The 14,938-nt window shown below is 59.7% G+C and overlaps 1 protein-coding gene across 50 annotated transcripts in view; it reads left to right on the top strand.

The window, feature by feature from the left end:
* RIMBP2 (RIMS binding protein 2) overlaps window positions 1–14,938 on the top strand; it is a 352,269-nt gene that overhangs the window by 238,771 nt on the left and 98,560 nt on the right. For all 50 annotated transcript variants that reach the window (XM_054239125.2, XM_078337752.1, XM_078337734.1 and 47 more), the window contains one exon: window positions 4,822–4,926. In XM_054239125.2, coding sequence (XP_054095100.2) covers window positions 4,825–4,926 — 102 coding nt within the window. In that variant the 5' untranslated portion in view covers window positions 4,822–4,824. The remainder of the gene's footprint in view (window positions 1–4,821; window positions 4,927–14,938) is intronic.

Below are 14,938 nucleotides of genomic sequence, written 5' to 3'. Positions count from 1 at the left end.
TCCGATTTCTACCGTCATTTTACCAAAGCGGCGTAGCTGTCCATTGTCCTGTTGCTGCAGCCCTCGTCTCCTCGTGAGTCCTCCCTCCCTCCCCGTACCTGGCGTTTAAGTGGCATCACACAGGGCCACACACATCAGCTGGGAAAGGGTTTTCTTCTCTTGGGATGAAAAGATAACACAGAGAAGTTAATAGATGCCAGGTACTATTCCAGCTCAGGTAAAATTCAAAACCCCTCTATGAAGTAGGAGTTACTTAATAATTAATCAGCATTAGTTATTTCATTAATCATTAACCAACCGAAAAAGAATAGTGTTGAATAATCCAGAAGAAGAACATGGAGCCCAGAGAGGTTAAGTAATGACTCTGAGGTCACACAGCAAGCCAGCGTCAGAGCTGGGATTAGAGCCCAGGTGCTCAGTCTCTTTAGTGGCTTTTGCTAACCGGAAACACTGGAAGCACCTGTCCCCCAGCCTCCCTGGTCAGCCCCGATGGAAGCGTGGAGAGCTCCAGGAGCTGGGAGGAGGCCCAGGTGGCTGTAGAGGGAGTGCTGGGGACAGCGTGGGACTGAGCTCTGAGATGCCATGAGGGCGGCGGTTTGAGGATTTGGCATCTGTGCCGAGTGACCTGTCGTGGGGACAGAGACACAGTGGGGCAAGGTGCCTGCTTACATTCCGGCGGGGAGGAGCAGACAGCAGGCAGGGGAGCCGGCCAGTGTGTTGGGAACGGGGGTGCTCGGCACCCAACCCCAGGGTGCTGAGGACTGCTGACCCCACACCGACACAGTTGGTGTATTTGGATGAGGTCTGTCCCTCCCTGGAGAATGTGAGCTCCAAGAGAGCAGGGTTTGGTTTTGTGTGGCTGTAGCCCTCAGGACCCAGCAGGGTGCCTGGCCGAAAACAAGTGCTTGGTAAATATTTGTTGAGTGAGTGAGTTCCCCTTGTGGAATGTGGCTGAAATCTCCTTCTGTCAGTTGAGGCTGGTGTTCCGGTGCAGGAAATGGCTGCTCCTCTAAGTCCAGGATGGCCGTTGTCATTTGGGTGCTTCCGCCCACCCGGTACCACACTCCACTCTTCCTGTTCATCGATCTGCCTTCACACACTGCCCCTGCTCTTGGGGTGTTCTCTCATGAAGACACAGTCGTCCTGTTCCACGTCCCAGCTTCTTGGTACCTAGTAGGTGCTTCATAAATGTCAGTCCGATGAATGAATATACAGAAGAAGCAGTGAAGGAGCAAAGGGAGTGGAGATAATCCTCTCTGGAGCTGGAAGCCCCACACAGAGGACCTCATGAGGGTCTGCAGAGACCAGCCGTCCTCACGACCTCCAGGACCCTCACGGGAAAACCTGACTGCAGAGGAGAGCTACACCACAGCCAGGTGGCAGCCAGGGTTTGAGGAAGAATTTCCAAAGCTGCTCAGGAGCTCAGAGAATCCCCGGCGTCTCCCAGGCTGCCTGTGTGTGGTTTGTCTGTCTTGGTGGCTTGTTCCCATCCTCATAAAAACACCCTGTGATGCTGGTTTGCACTCATGGTGAACTGGTGTGGGGGAAGGGGAAGCTGAGGCTGTTGGAAAGACGTGGTTAGAATTGGCGAGGCCCAAGTAGACAGACAGCCCAGCGGGGCAGGAGATCAGCGTGGAGGTGGATCTCAGACGGCCCCGGCGGGGCAGGAGAGGGTGTGTCCAGGCGGATCTCAGGAGGGCTTCAGAGCAAACACCCAGGGCTCCTTCCCAGGAGGGCCAGGCCTGTCCAGGCTCAGGACTGAGTGCACGTGGGGTGATACAGGGACGGTGTTTTCCGGGGACCCACCCAGCCCCAGCATGAGCTGGCAGAGGTCGCTGGCTGGGCCCCCCCAGGTTTCAGGGGGTTTTGTTCATGTCTTGGGGAATTCCATTTTCTCAGTATCCTGGGTTCGCGTGAGCGTTCCCGTGGCAACATCCACACCCCCCAGTTGTCTGCGGGGGTGCAGGGTAATGACAGCTTCTGAGTTCACTGGGAGCTTCTTTTGGAGACAGCAGAGGGGAGGCTGAGGCTTTTCAGCTTAAAACTGTGGATAAAGGCCAGGTGTGGTGGCTCAGGCCTGTAATCCCAGCTCTTAGGGATGCCGAGGTGGGCGGATCACAAGGTTGAGAGAGCGAGACCATCCTGACCAACATGATGAAACCTCATCTCTACTAAAAATACAAAAATTAGCCAGGCGTGGTGGCGCGAGCCTGTAGTCCCAGCTACTCGGGAGGCTGAGGCAGGAGAATTGCCTGAACCCAGGAGGCGGAGGTTGCGGTGAGCCGAGATCATACCACTGTACTCCAGCCTGGCGACGGAGCGAGACTCTATCTCAAAAAAACAAAACAGAAGAAAAAACTGCAGATGAACCAGCACATGAGGTCGTCGTGCCTGAGACATGGGCCCGGAGGAAGACTTCACCTTTTAAACACAGGCAGAATATTCCAGCAACCACAGCGCTTTGCAAAGTGGAAGGTGGAGACCTTCGCCCTCCTCAGTTAAAGTGGTTCAGTTTCAAGGTATTTCCCGAAGAAAGGAGCTTACAGCGGCCACCGGCAGGAAAGTCAACCTTTGGGAAGTTGGCAAGAAGAATGTCATCAGCCTCTGCCTCCTCCCACGGGGCCCCACCTGCCTCCCTCTGAGCCTGGGTGTCTCCCGGCCTCCTGGCTGCCAGTCTCAGCAGGGATGCCCTCACCTTCCCAGCCAGGCTTCTCTTTCCTGCTCAGGCTGAGTCTGTAGTGGCCTCAGGAAACTACATCCATCGTTAACCTTCTCTTGGACGCATGCATTCGACCTCATGACATGCGAAGGCTACAGGCCTTTGTGGCTCCAAAACCAAATAAAAGTGAGTAAAATGTGGCTGGGCACGGCTGCTCACATCTGTAATCCCGGCACTTTGGGAGGCTGAGGTAGGCGAATAACCTGAGGTCGGGAGTTACAGACCAGCCTGACCAACCTGGCAAAACCCCATCTCTACTGAAAATAAAAAAAATTCGCCAGGTGTGGTGGCGAGTGCCTGTCATCCCAGCTACTCAGGAGGCTGAAGCAGCAGAATCGACTGAGCCCAGGAGGTGGAAGTTGTACTGAGCCAAGATCCTGCCACTGCACTCTAGTCTGGGCGACAGAGCAAGACTCCGTTTTAAAAAAAAAAAAAAAAGAAAACAGAAAAAGAAAGATGAGTAAAAGACTAAAAAATTGATAGAATTGTAAAATAAAAAAAATATAAAAAACAAATGACCAACCAGCTCCAGCCAGGGGAGGAAGGTGTTGTCCCCATGCCCCGCTGTGCCAAGGCACCTGCTCGCTGTAGGACCTGGGTCATCTACAGCCCTCGGCTGTCAGGGGTGCAGGGGGCAGGTCTGTGGGGCAGTGGCTGTCGGGGGTATGTGCCATTGGAGGGGGCAGCTCCCACCCCCTTCTCAGTCCTTTCCTGGAGGCATGTGTGGCCAACTCTTCCCATTTTGGAAGGAGTATGGACTTTTATATAGAAGACTCAGATTTTAAAATGTTGACCATGAGGTTACCACATATATACATGAGAGGAAAGGACAGTGAAATCCCAGCATGTTGCCCAGCATGGGTGCATGGTTGTCCAAGCGCCCAGGAGCGGCTCGGGGCCCTGGGAAATGTTTTCGGTGATGGTTCCCAGTGTGACCATCTACCCTGTCCAGCCCCCAGGAGCGGCTCGGGGCCCTGGGAAGTGTTTTCGGTGATGGTTCCCAGTGTGACCATCTACCCTGTCCAGCCCCCAGGAGCGGCTCGGGGCCCTGGGAAGTGTTTTCGGTGATGGTTCCCAGTGTGAACTTTGCCCATGCTGTGGCCTTTTCTACCCGATGCCATTTCCCGTGGGTTTCCTCCTGCAGGACCACCAGGGTTCATGGCTGGACACTGCTCTGTGCCTCGTGGGTCTGCGGGCTCTGTCCTCACTGTCAGGGTCCTGATGGTGCCTCTGGGCCAGTGAGACCTGTTCAGAGGGTAGGGAAGGACACTCAGAGGGTGAATAGGTGAGAGTTGAACCCAGGCACTGGGGATTGAGTGCTGTCCCTCCAAGCAGGACAGGCAGATTGTCAGGAGGAGGGGACAGAGCCAGGAATACGGCTCCTTTGCTCCGCTCCAGAAAATGGGCCTGGCCGACGGACGCCCCCTTTTGACCTTCCCAGTGGGGTAAGTGAAGGAATCTGGACTCCCGGGTCTGAGTGCCCTTGTCCACTGGAGTCAGCAGTCAGGGCCAGAGCCTGAGGTTCGGAAGCTCCCTTGAGGGTTGGACTCTGGGTTTGCATTCTGAACAGGTATTCACTCTCCAGCTGTGTGATGGGCAGCGATCCTGTGCCTCAGTTTCCCTGTCTGTAGGAGGCTACTTCTAGAACCTGTCTCTAGGCTGATGATGGGGATGATATGACTTAAATGCAGACACAAGCTTGTACCAGTTCTGGGCACATGGGACAACATGGACAAGGCTTTGCTGCTATTGACAAACTACCTGGGCCAAAAAGGCAGAGGATGGAGATTACATTTTTCAAAACAAGCTAAAAGAGGAAGTCACCTTTGCATGAGAACAGAGCTCTGCTCAAGTGCTTGCTGGGTTTGGAGCCCGAGGAGGAGGAGCAGGTGCAGGGCTTGTTTCCATCAGGGCTCCCTGCCGGGACGGCCGCCTCTGGAGGAGCCCCGTTGTCAGCACAGAGGAGGGGGCTGCCCCGCAGGGCCACTGGGGCTGCTCGGGAGTGACAGGGCTAAGTCGGAGCCTGCTTGGTGCATGGTCTAGGGTGCATGCTTGTGGGCGCAGGCTGCCCTGCTCAGCCGGGCCTCTCCTTGTCCCCGCAGCATATGCGAGAGGCGGCTGAACGTCGGCAGCAGCTGGAGTTGGAGCATGAGCAGGCCCTGGCTGTTCTCAGCGCCAAGCAGCAGGAAATTGACCTTCTGCAGAAGGTAAGTGGCGGGCAACCGGGCAGGCGTGGTGTGCGAGGCGGGGGTCTGGGGGTGGGCTGGGGACCCCTGGTGTCGGGGAGCGGCTGACCTGCAGCCTCTGCTCCCAGGCCTCTCCCGCTCTGTCCTCACGCAGAAAAATTCAGACTCATTTCTGCTTTCCTGCTCTGCTATTTCTTCAGCAGACCTGTGTTCACGGTTTATAACGCAAAAACAGATGCAAAGCTCTAACATCTGATGCTGCTGAGGTTGTAGGGAAAAGAACATGCGTAGAGATGGCTGGCAGGGTGCGCATTGCTTCCGCTTCTGGAGAAAGCAATGTGCAGCCTTCGTTAAAACTAAAGGTGCACGTAGAGGGTGACCCTGCGCCCCCATCCTGGACGATGCCCTGCAGGGAAGATGGGCAAAACGAGCTTTGTTTTCTTGTAGTGCGGCTTTGTGGCAGTGGGGAGGGGGACTGTGATGTCCACCTAAGGATGATGGCTGTGGGCACCGTGGCTCATCCACGCCAGGGGCCACCTCATGTCAGGGAAAGGGAGTGCGGAGGTTTGATTCTGCCGTTTTGAGGCTGTTTGCATGACGTGTTATCAAGTGAACTCACTGAGTCACCGAGCAATATTCATAGCGTGATCCCAGTAAGAAAGGAAAAGAAATCAGGGAAGGAAGGAGAGAGAGCACCAGGGAAGGGGGGCAGGAAGGAGAGAGCACCAGGGAAGGGGGGCAGGAAGGAGAGAGCACCAGGGAAGGGGGAAGGAAGGAGAGAGCACCAGGGAAGGGGAGCAGGAAGGAGAGAGCACCAGGGAAGGGGGCAGGAAGGAGAGAGCACCAGGGAAGGGGGGCAGGAAGGAGAGAGCACCAGGGAAGGGGGCAGGAAGGAGAGAACACCAGGGAAGGGGGCAGGAAGGAGAGAGCACTAGGGAAGGGGGGCAGGAAGGAGAGAACACCAGGGAAGGGGGGCAGGAAGGAGAGAGCACCAGGGAAGGGGGAAGGAAGGAGAGAGCACCAGGGAAGGGGAGCAGGAAGGAGAGAGCACCAGGGAAGGGGGCAGGAAGGAGAGAGCACCAGGGAAGGGGGCAGGAAGGAGAGAGCACCAGGGAAGGAGGACAGGAAGGAGAGAACACCAGGGAAGGGGGCAGGAAGGAGAGAGCACCAGGGAAGGGGGCAGGAAGGAGAGAGCACCAGGGAAGGGGGCAGGAAGGAGAGAACACCAGGTAAGGGGGCAGGAAGGAGAGAGCACTAGGGAAGGGGGGCAGGAAGGAGAGAACACCAGGGAAGGGGGGCAGGAAGGAGAGAGCACCAGGGAAGGGGGAAGGAAGGAGAGAGCACCAGGGAAGGGGGGAAGGAAGGAGAGAACACCAGGGAAGGGGGGAAGGAAGGAGAGAGCACTAGGGAAGGGGGGAAGGAAGGAGAGAGCACTAGGGAAGGGGAGCAGGAAGGAGAGAGCACCAGGGAAGGGGAGCAGGAAGGAGAGAGCACCAGGGAAGGGGAGCAGGAAGGAGAGAGCACCAGGGAAGGGGGGCAGGAAGGAGAGAGCACCAGGGAAGGGGGAAGGAAGGAGAGAGCACCAGGGAAGGGGGCAGGAAGGAGAGAGCACTAGGGAAGGGGGGCAGGAAGGAGAGAACACCAGGGAAGGGGGGCAGGAAGGAGAGAGCACCAGGGAAGGGGGAAGGAAGGAGAGAGCACCAGGGAAGGGGGGAAGGAAGGAGAGAGCACTAGGGAAGGGGGGCAGGAAGGAGAGAACACCAGGGAAGGGGGGCAGGAAGGAGAGAGCACCAGGGAAGGGGGAAGGAAGGAGAGAGCACCAGGGAAGGGGGGAAGGAAGGAGAGAGCACCAGGGAAGGGGGGAAGGAAGGAGAGAGCACTAGGGAAGGGGGGAAGGAAGGAGAGAGCACCAGGGAAGGGGAGCAGGAAGGAGAGAGCACCAGGGAAGGGGAGCAGGAAGGAGAGAGCACCAGGGAAGGGGAGCAGGAAGGAGAGAGCACCAGGGAAGGGGGGCAGGAAGGAGAGAGCACTAGGGAAGGGGGAAGGAAGGAGAGAGCACCAGGGAAGGGGAGCAGGAAGGAGAGAGCACCAGGGAAGGGGGCAGGAAGGAGAGAACACCAGGGAAGGGGGCAGGAAGGAGAGAACACCAGGGAAGGGGGCAGGAAGGAGAGAGCACCAGGGAAGGGGGGAAGGAAGGATAGAGCACTAGGGAAGGGGGACAGGAAGGAGAGAGCACTAGGGAAGGGGGAAGGAAGGAGAGAGCACCAGGGAAGGGGAGCAGGAAGGAGAGAACACCAGGGAAGGGGGCAGGAAGGAGAGAGCACCAGGGAAGGGGGGCAGGAAGGAGAGAGCACCAGGGAAGGGGAGCAGGAAGGAGAGAACACCAGGGAAGGGGGAAGGAAGGAGAGAGCACCAGGGAAGGGGGGAAGGAAGGAGAGAGCACTAGGGAAGGGGGGCAGGAAGGAGAGAACACCAGGGAAGGGGGGCAGGAAGGAGAGAGCACCAGGGAAGGGGGCAGGAAGGAGAGAGCACCAGGGAAGGGGGGAAGGAAGGAGAGAGCACCAGGGAAGGGGGGCAGGAAGGAGAGAGCACCAGGGAAGGGGAGCAGGAAGGAGAGAACACCAGGGAAGGGGGAAGGAAGGAGAGAGCACCAGGGAAGGGGGGAAGGAAGGAGAGAGCACTAGGGAAGGGGGGCAGGAAGGAGAGAACACCAGGGAAGGGGGGCAGGAAGGAGAGAGCACCAGGGAAGGGGGCAGGAAGGAGAGAGCACCAGGGAAGGGGGGAAGGAAGGAGAGAGCACTAGGGAAGGGGGACAGGAAGGAGAGAGCACTAGGGAAGGGGGGAAGGAAGGAGAGAGCACCAGGGAAGGGGAGCAGGAAGGAGAGAACACCAGGGAAGGGGGCAGGAAGGAGAGAGCACCAGGGAAGGGGGGAAGGAAGGAGAGAGCACCAGGGAAGGGGGCAGGAAGGAGAGAGCACCAGGGAAGGGGAGCAGGAAGGAGAGAGCACCAGGGAAGAGGGGAAGGAAGGAGAGAGCACCAAGGAAGGGGGGAAGGAAGGAGAGAGGCACCAGGGAAGGAGGACAGGAAGGAGCGAGCACCAGGGAAGGGGGGCAGGAAGGAGCGAGCACCAGGGAAGGGGGAAGGAAGGAGAGAGCACCAGGGAAGGAGGACAGGAAGGAGAGAGCACCAGGGAAGGGGGGCAGGAAGGATAGAGCACTAGGGAAGGAGGACAGGAAGGAGAGAGCACCAGGGAAGGGGGAAGGAAGGAGAGAGCACCAGGGAAGGGGGAAGGAAGGAGAGAGCACCAGGGAAGGGGGACAGGAAGGAGAGAGCACCAGGGAAGGGGGGCAGGAAGGATAGAGCACTAGGGAAGGAGGACAGGAAGGAGAGAGCACCAGGGAAGGGGGAAGGAAGGAGAGAGCACCAGGGAAGGGGGAAGGAAGGAGAGAGCACCAGGGAAGGGGACAGGAAGGAGAGAGCACCAGGGAAGGGGGACAGGAAGGAGAGAGCACCAGGGAAGGGGAGCAGGAAGGAGAGAGCACCAGGGTAGGGGGACAGGAAGGAGAGAGCACCAGGGAAGGGGGGCAGGAAGGAGAGAGCACCAGGGAAGGGGGAAGGAAGGAGAGAGCACCAGGGAAGGGGAGCAGGAAGGAGAGAACACCAGGGAAGGGGGCAGGAAGGAGAGAACACCAGGGAAGGGGGCAGGAAGGAGAGAGCACCAGGGAAGGGGGGAAGGAAGGATAGAGCACTAGGGAAGGGGGACAGGAAGGAGAGAGCACTAGGGAAGGGGGGCAGGAAGGAGAGAACACCAGGGAAGGGGGGCAGGATGGAGAGAGCACCAGGGAAGGGGGAAGGAAGGAGAGAGCACTAGGGAAGGGGGAAGGAAGGAGAGAACACCAGGGAAGGGGGCAGGAAGGAGAGAGCACCAAGGAAGGGGGGAAGGAAGGAGAGACGCACCAGGGAAGGAGGACAGGAAGGAGAGAGCACCAGGGAAGGGGGGCAGGAAGGATAGAGCACTAGGGAAGGAGGACAGGAAGGAGAGAGCACCAGGGAAGGGGGAAGGAAGGAGAGAGCACCAGGGAAGGGGGAAGGAAGGAGAGAGCACCAGGGAAGGGGACAGGACGGATAGAGCACCAGGGAAGGGGGGAAGGAAGGAGAGAGCACCAGGGAAGGGGGGCAGGAAGGAGAGAGCACCAGGGAAGGAGGACAGGAAGGAGAGAGCACTAGGGAAGGAGGACAGGAAGGAGAGAGCACCAGGGAAGGGGGAAGGAAGGAGAGAGCACCAGGGAAGGAGGACAGGAAGGAGAGAGCACTAGGGAAGGAGGACAGGAAGGAGAGAGCACCAGGGAAGGGGGAAGGAAGGAGAGAGCACCAGGGAAGGGGGAAGGAAGGAGAGAGCACCAGGGAAGGGGACAGGAAGGATAGAGCACCAGGGAAGGGGGGAAGGAAGGAGAGAGCACCAGGGAAGGGGGGCAGGAAGGAGAGAGCACCAGGGAAGGAGGACAGGAAGGAGAGAGCACTAGGGAAGGAGGACAGGAAGGAGAGAGCACCAGGGAAGGGGGAAGGAAGGAGAGAGCACCAGGGAAGGAGGACAGGAAGGAGAGAGCACCAGGGAAGGGGGAAGGAAGGAGAGAGCACCAGGGAAGGGGGAAGGAAGGAGAGAGCACCAGGGAAGGGGACAGGAAGGATAGAGCACCAGGGAAGGAGGACAGGAAGGAGAGAGCACCAGGGAAGGGGGAAGGAAGGAGAGAGCACCAGGGAAGGGGGAAGGAAGGAGAGAGCACCAGGGAAGGGGGGCAGGAAGGAGAGAGCACCAGGGAAGGGGGAAGGAAGGAGAGAGCACCAGGGAAGGGGGGCAGGAAGGAGCGAGCACCAGGGAAGGGGGAAGGAAGGAGAGAGCACTAGGGAAGGGGAGCAGGAAGGAGAGAGCACCAGGGAAGGGGGACAGGAAGGAGAGAGCACCAGGGAAGGGGGAAGGAAGGAGAGAGCACCAGGGAAGGAGGACAGTAAGGAGAGAGCACTAGGGAAGGGGGAAGGAAGGAGAGAGCACCAGGGAAGGGGGGAAGGAAGGAGAGAGCACCAGGGAAGGGGGCAGGAAGGAGAGAGCACCAGGGAAGGGGGGAAGGAAGGAGAGAGCACCAGGGAAGGGGGCAGGAAGGAGAGAGCACCAGGGAAGGGGAGCAGGAAGGAGAGAGCACCAGGGAAGAGGGGAAGGAAGGAGAGAGCACCAAGGAAGGGGGGAAGGAAGGAGAGAGGCACCAGGGAAGGAGGACAGGAAGGAGCGAGCACCAGGGAAGGGGGGCAGGAAGGAGCGAGCACCAGGGAAGGGGGAAGGAAGGAGAGAGCACCAGGGAAGGAGGACAGGAAGGAGAGAGCACCAGGGAAGGGGGGCAGGAAGGATAGAGCACTAGGGAAGGAGGACAGGAAGGAGAGAGCACCAGGGAAGGGGGAAGGAAGGAGAGAGCACCAGGGAAGGGGGAAGGAAGGAGAGAGCACCAGGGAAGGGGGACAGGAAGGAGAGAGCACCAGGGAAGGGGGGCAGGAAGGATAGAGCACTAGGGAAGGAGGACAGGAAGGAGAGAGCACCAGGGAAGGGGGAAGGAAGGAGAGAGCACCAGGGAAGGGGGAAGGAAGGAGAGAGCACCAGGGAAGGGGACAGGAAGGAGAGAGCACCAGGGAAGGGGGACAGGAAGGAGAGAGCACCAGGGAAGGGGAGCAGGAAGGAGAGAGCACCAGGGTAGGGGGACAGGAAGGAGAGAGCACCAGGGAAGGGGGGCAGGAAGGAGAGAGCACCAGGGAAGGGGGAAGGAAGGAGAGAGCACCAGGGAAGGGGAGCAGGAAGGAGAGAACACCAGGGAAGGGGGCAGGAAGGAGAGAACACCAGGGAAGGGGGCAGGAAGGAGAGAGCACCAGGGAAGGGGGGAAGGAAGGATAGAGCACTAGGGAAGGGGGACAGGAAGGAGAGAGCACTAGGGAATGGGGGCAGGAAGGAGAGAACACCAGGGAAGGGGGGCAGGATGGAGAGAGCACCAGGGAAGGGGGAAGGAAGGAGAGAGCACCAGGGAAGGGGAGCAGGAAGGAGAGAGCACCAGGGAAGAGGGGAAGGAAGGAGAGAGCACCAAGGAAGGGGGGAAGGAAGGAGAGACGCACCAGGGAAGGAGGACAGGAAGGAGCGAGCACCAGGGAAGGGGGGCAGGAAGGAGCGAGCACCAGGGAAGGGGGAAGGAAGGAGAGAGCACCAGGGAAGGGGGCAGGAAGGAGAGAGCACCAGGGAAGGGGAGCAGGAAGGAGAGAGCACCAGGGAAGAGGGGAAGGAAGGAGAGAGCACCAAGGAAGGGGGGAAGGAAGGAGAGACGCACCAGGGAAGGAGGACAGGAAGGAGCGAGCACCAGGGAAGGGGGGCAGGAAGGAGCGAGCACCAGGGAAGGGGGAAGGAAGGAGAGAGCACCAGGGAAGGAGGACAGGAAGGAGAGAGCACCAGGGAAGGAGGACAGGAAGGAGAGAGCACTAGGGAAGGAGGACAGGAAGGAGAGAGCACCAGGGAAGGGGGAAGGAAGGAGAGAGCACCAGGGAAGGGGGAAGGAAGGAGAGAGCACCAGGGAAGGGGACAGGAAGGATAGAGCACCAGGGAAGGGGGGAAGGAAGGAGAGAGCACCAGGGAAGGGGGGCAGGAAGGAGAGAGCACCAGGGAAGGAGGACAGGAAGGAGAGAGCACTAGGGAAGGAGGACAGGAAGGAGAGAGCACCAGGGAAGGGGGAAGGAAGGAGAGAGCACCAGGGAAGGAGGACAGGAAGGAGAGAGCACCAGGGAAGGGGGAAGGAAGGAGAGAGCACCAGGGAAGGGGGAAGGAAGGAGAGAGCACCAGGGAAGGGGACAGGAAGGATAGAGCACCAGGGAAGGAGGACAGGAAGGAGAGAGCACCAGGGAAGGGGGAAGGAAGGAGAGAGCACCAGGGAAGGGGGAAGGAAGGAGAGAGCACCAGGGAAGGGGGGCAGGAAGGAGAGAGCACCAGGGAAGGGGGAAGGAAGGAGAGAGCACCAGGGAAGGGGGGCAGGAAGGAGCGAGCACCAGGGAAGGGGGAAGGAAGGAGAGAGCACTAGGGAAGGGGAGCAGGAAGGAGAGAGCACCAGGGAAGGGGGACAGGAAGGAGAGAGCACCAGGGAAGGGGGAAGGAAGGAGAGAGCACCAGGGAAGGAGGACAGTAAGGAGAGAGCACCAGGGAAGGGGGAAGGAAGGAGAGAGCACCAGGGAAGGGGGAAGGAAGGAGAGAGCACCAGGGAAGGGGGAAGGAAGGAGAGAGCACTAGGGAAGGGGGACAGGAAGGAGAGAGCACCAGGGAAGGGGGAAGGAAGGAGAGAGCACCAGGGAAGGGGGAAGGAAGGAGAGAGCACCAGGGAAGGGGGCAGGAAGGAGAGAGCACCAGGGAAGGGGACAGGAAGGAGAGAGCACCAGGGAAGGGGGCAGGAAGGAGAGAGCACCAGGGAAGGGGGGCAGGAAGGAGCGAGCACCAGGGAAGGAGGACAGGAAGGAGAGAGCACCAGGGAAGGGGGGCAGGAAGGAGAGAGCACCAGGGAAGGGGGCAGGAAGGAGAGAGCACTAGGGAAGGAGGGCAGGAAGGAGAGAGCACTAGGGAAGGGGGGCAGGAAGGAGAGAGCACCAGGGAAGGGGGGCAGGAAGGAGAGAGCACCAGGGAAGGAGGACAGGAAGGAGAGAGCACCAGGGAAGGGGGACAGGAAGGAGAGAGCACCAGGGAAGGGGGAAGGAAGGAGAGAGCACCAGGGAAGGGGGGAAGGAAGGAGAGAGCACCAGGGAAGGGGGGCAGGAAGGAGAGAGCACCAGGGAAGAGGGGAAGGAAGGAGAGAGCACCAAGGAAGGGGGGAAGGAAGGAGAGACGCACCAGGGAAGGAGGACAGGAAGGAGCGAGCACCAGGGAAGGGGGGCAGGAAGGAGCGAGCACCAGGGAAGGGGGAAGGAAGGAGAGAGCACCACGGAAGGAGGACAGGAAGGAGAGAGCACCAGGGAAGGGGGGCAGGAAGGATAGAGCACTAGGGAAGGAGGACAGGAAGGAGAGAGCACCAGGGAAGGGGGAAGGAAGGAGAGAGCACCAGGGAAGGGGGAAGGAAGGAGAGAGCACCAGGGAAGGGGACAGGAAGGATAGAGCACCAGGGAAGGGGGGAAGGAAGGAGAGAGCACCAGGGAAGGGGGGCAGGAAGGAGAGAGCACCAGGGAAGGGGGGCAGGAAGGATAGAGCACTAGGGAAGGAGGACAGGAAGGAGAGAGCACCAGGGAAGGGGGAAGGAAGGAGAGAGCACCAGGGAAGGGGGAAGGAAGGAGAGAGCACCAGGGAAGGGGACAGGAAGGATAGAGCACCAGGGAAGGGGGGAAGGAAGGAGAGAGCACCAGGGAAGGGGGGCAGGAAGGAGAGAGCACCAGGGAAGGGGGGCAGGAAGGATAGAGCACTAGGGAAGGAGGACAGGAAGGAGAGAGCACCAGGGAAGTGGGAAGGAAGGAGAGAGCACCAGGGAAGGAGGACAGGAAGGAGAGAGCACCAGGGAAGGGGGGCAGGAAGGAGCGAGCACCAGGGAAGGGGGAAGGAAGGAGAGAGCACCACGGAAGGAGGACAGGAAGGAGAGAGCACCAGGGAAGGGGGGCAGGAAGGATAGAGCACTAGGGAAGGAGGACAGGAAGGAGAGAGCACCAGGGAAGTGGGAAGGAAGGAGAGAGCACCAGGGAAGGAGGACAGGAAGGAGCGAGCACCAGGGAAGGGGGGCAGGAAGGAGCGAGCACCAGGGAAGGGGGAAGGAAGGAGAGAGCACCACGGAAGGAGGACAGGAAGGAGAGAGCACCAGGGAAGGGGGGCAGGAAGGATAGAGCACTAGGGAAGGAGGACAGGAAGGAGAGAGCACCAGGGAAGGGGGAAGGAAGGAGAGAGCACCAGGGAAGGGGGAAGGAAGGAGAGAGCACCAGGGAAGGGGACAGGAAGGATAGAGCACCAGGGAAGGGGGGAAGGAAGGAGAGAGCACCAGGGAAGGGGGGCAGGAAGGAGAGAGCACCAGGGAAGGGGGGCAGGAAGGATAGAGCACTAGGGAAGGAGGACAGGAAGGAGAGAGCACCAGGGAAGGGGGAAGGAAGGAGAGAGCACCAGGGAAGGGGGAAGGAAGGAGAGAGCACCAGGGAAGGGGACAGGAAGGATAGAGCACCAGGGAAGGAGGACAGGAAGGAGAGAGCACCAGGGAAGGGGGAAGGAAGGAGAGAGCACCAGGGAAGGGGGGCAGGAAGGAGAGAGCACCAGGGAAGGGGGAAGGAAGGAGAGAGCACCAGGGAAGGGGGGCAGGAAGGAGCGAGCACCAGGGAAGGGGGAAGGAAGGAGAGAGCACTAGGGAAGGGGAGCAGGAAGGAGAGAGCACCAGGGAAGGGGGACAGGAAGGAGAGAGCACCAGGGAAGGGGGAAGGAAGGAGAGAGCACCAGGGAAGGAGGACAGGAAGGAGAGAGCACCAGGGAAGGGGGAAGGAAGGAGAGAGCACCAGGGAAGGGGGAAGGAAGGAGAGAGCACCAGGGAAGGGGGAAGGAAGGAGAGAGCACTAGGGAAGGGGGACAGGAAGGAGAGAGCACCAGGGAAGGGGGAAGGAAGGAGAGAGCACCAGGGAAGGGGGAAGGAAGGAGAGAGCACCAGGGAAGGGGGGCAGGAAGGAGAGAGCACCAGGGAAGGGGGAAGGAAGGAGAGAGCACCAGGGAAGGGGGAAGGAAGGAGAGAGCACTAGGGAAGGAGGACAGGAAGGAGAGAGCACCAGGGAAGGGGGAAGGAAGGAGAGAGCACCAGGGAAGGGGGCAGGAAGGAGAGAGCACCAGGGAAGGAGGACAGGAAGGAGAGAGCACCAGGGAAGGGGGCAGGAAGGAGAGAGCACCAGGGAAGGGGGGCAGGAAGGAGCGAGCACCAGGGAAGGAGGACAGGAAGGAGAGAGCACCAGGGAAGGGGGGCAGGAAGGAGAGAGCACCAGGGAAGGGGGCAGGAAGGAGAGAGCACTAGGGAA

Source organism: Callithrix jacchus, chromosome 9, assembly GCF_049354715.1.
Source record: "Callithrix jacchus isolate 240 chromosome 9, calJac240_pri, whole genome shotgun sequence".
NCBI lineage: Eukaryota > Metazoa > Chordata > Mammalia > Primates > Cebidae > Callithrix > Callithrix jacchus.
Note: the sequence above shows the minus strand (reverse complement) of the source record. Positions and strands in the feature narration are given on the sequence as shown.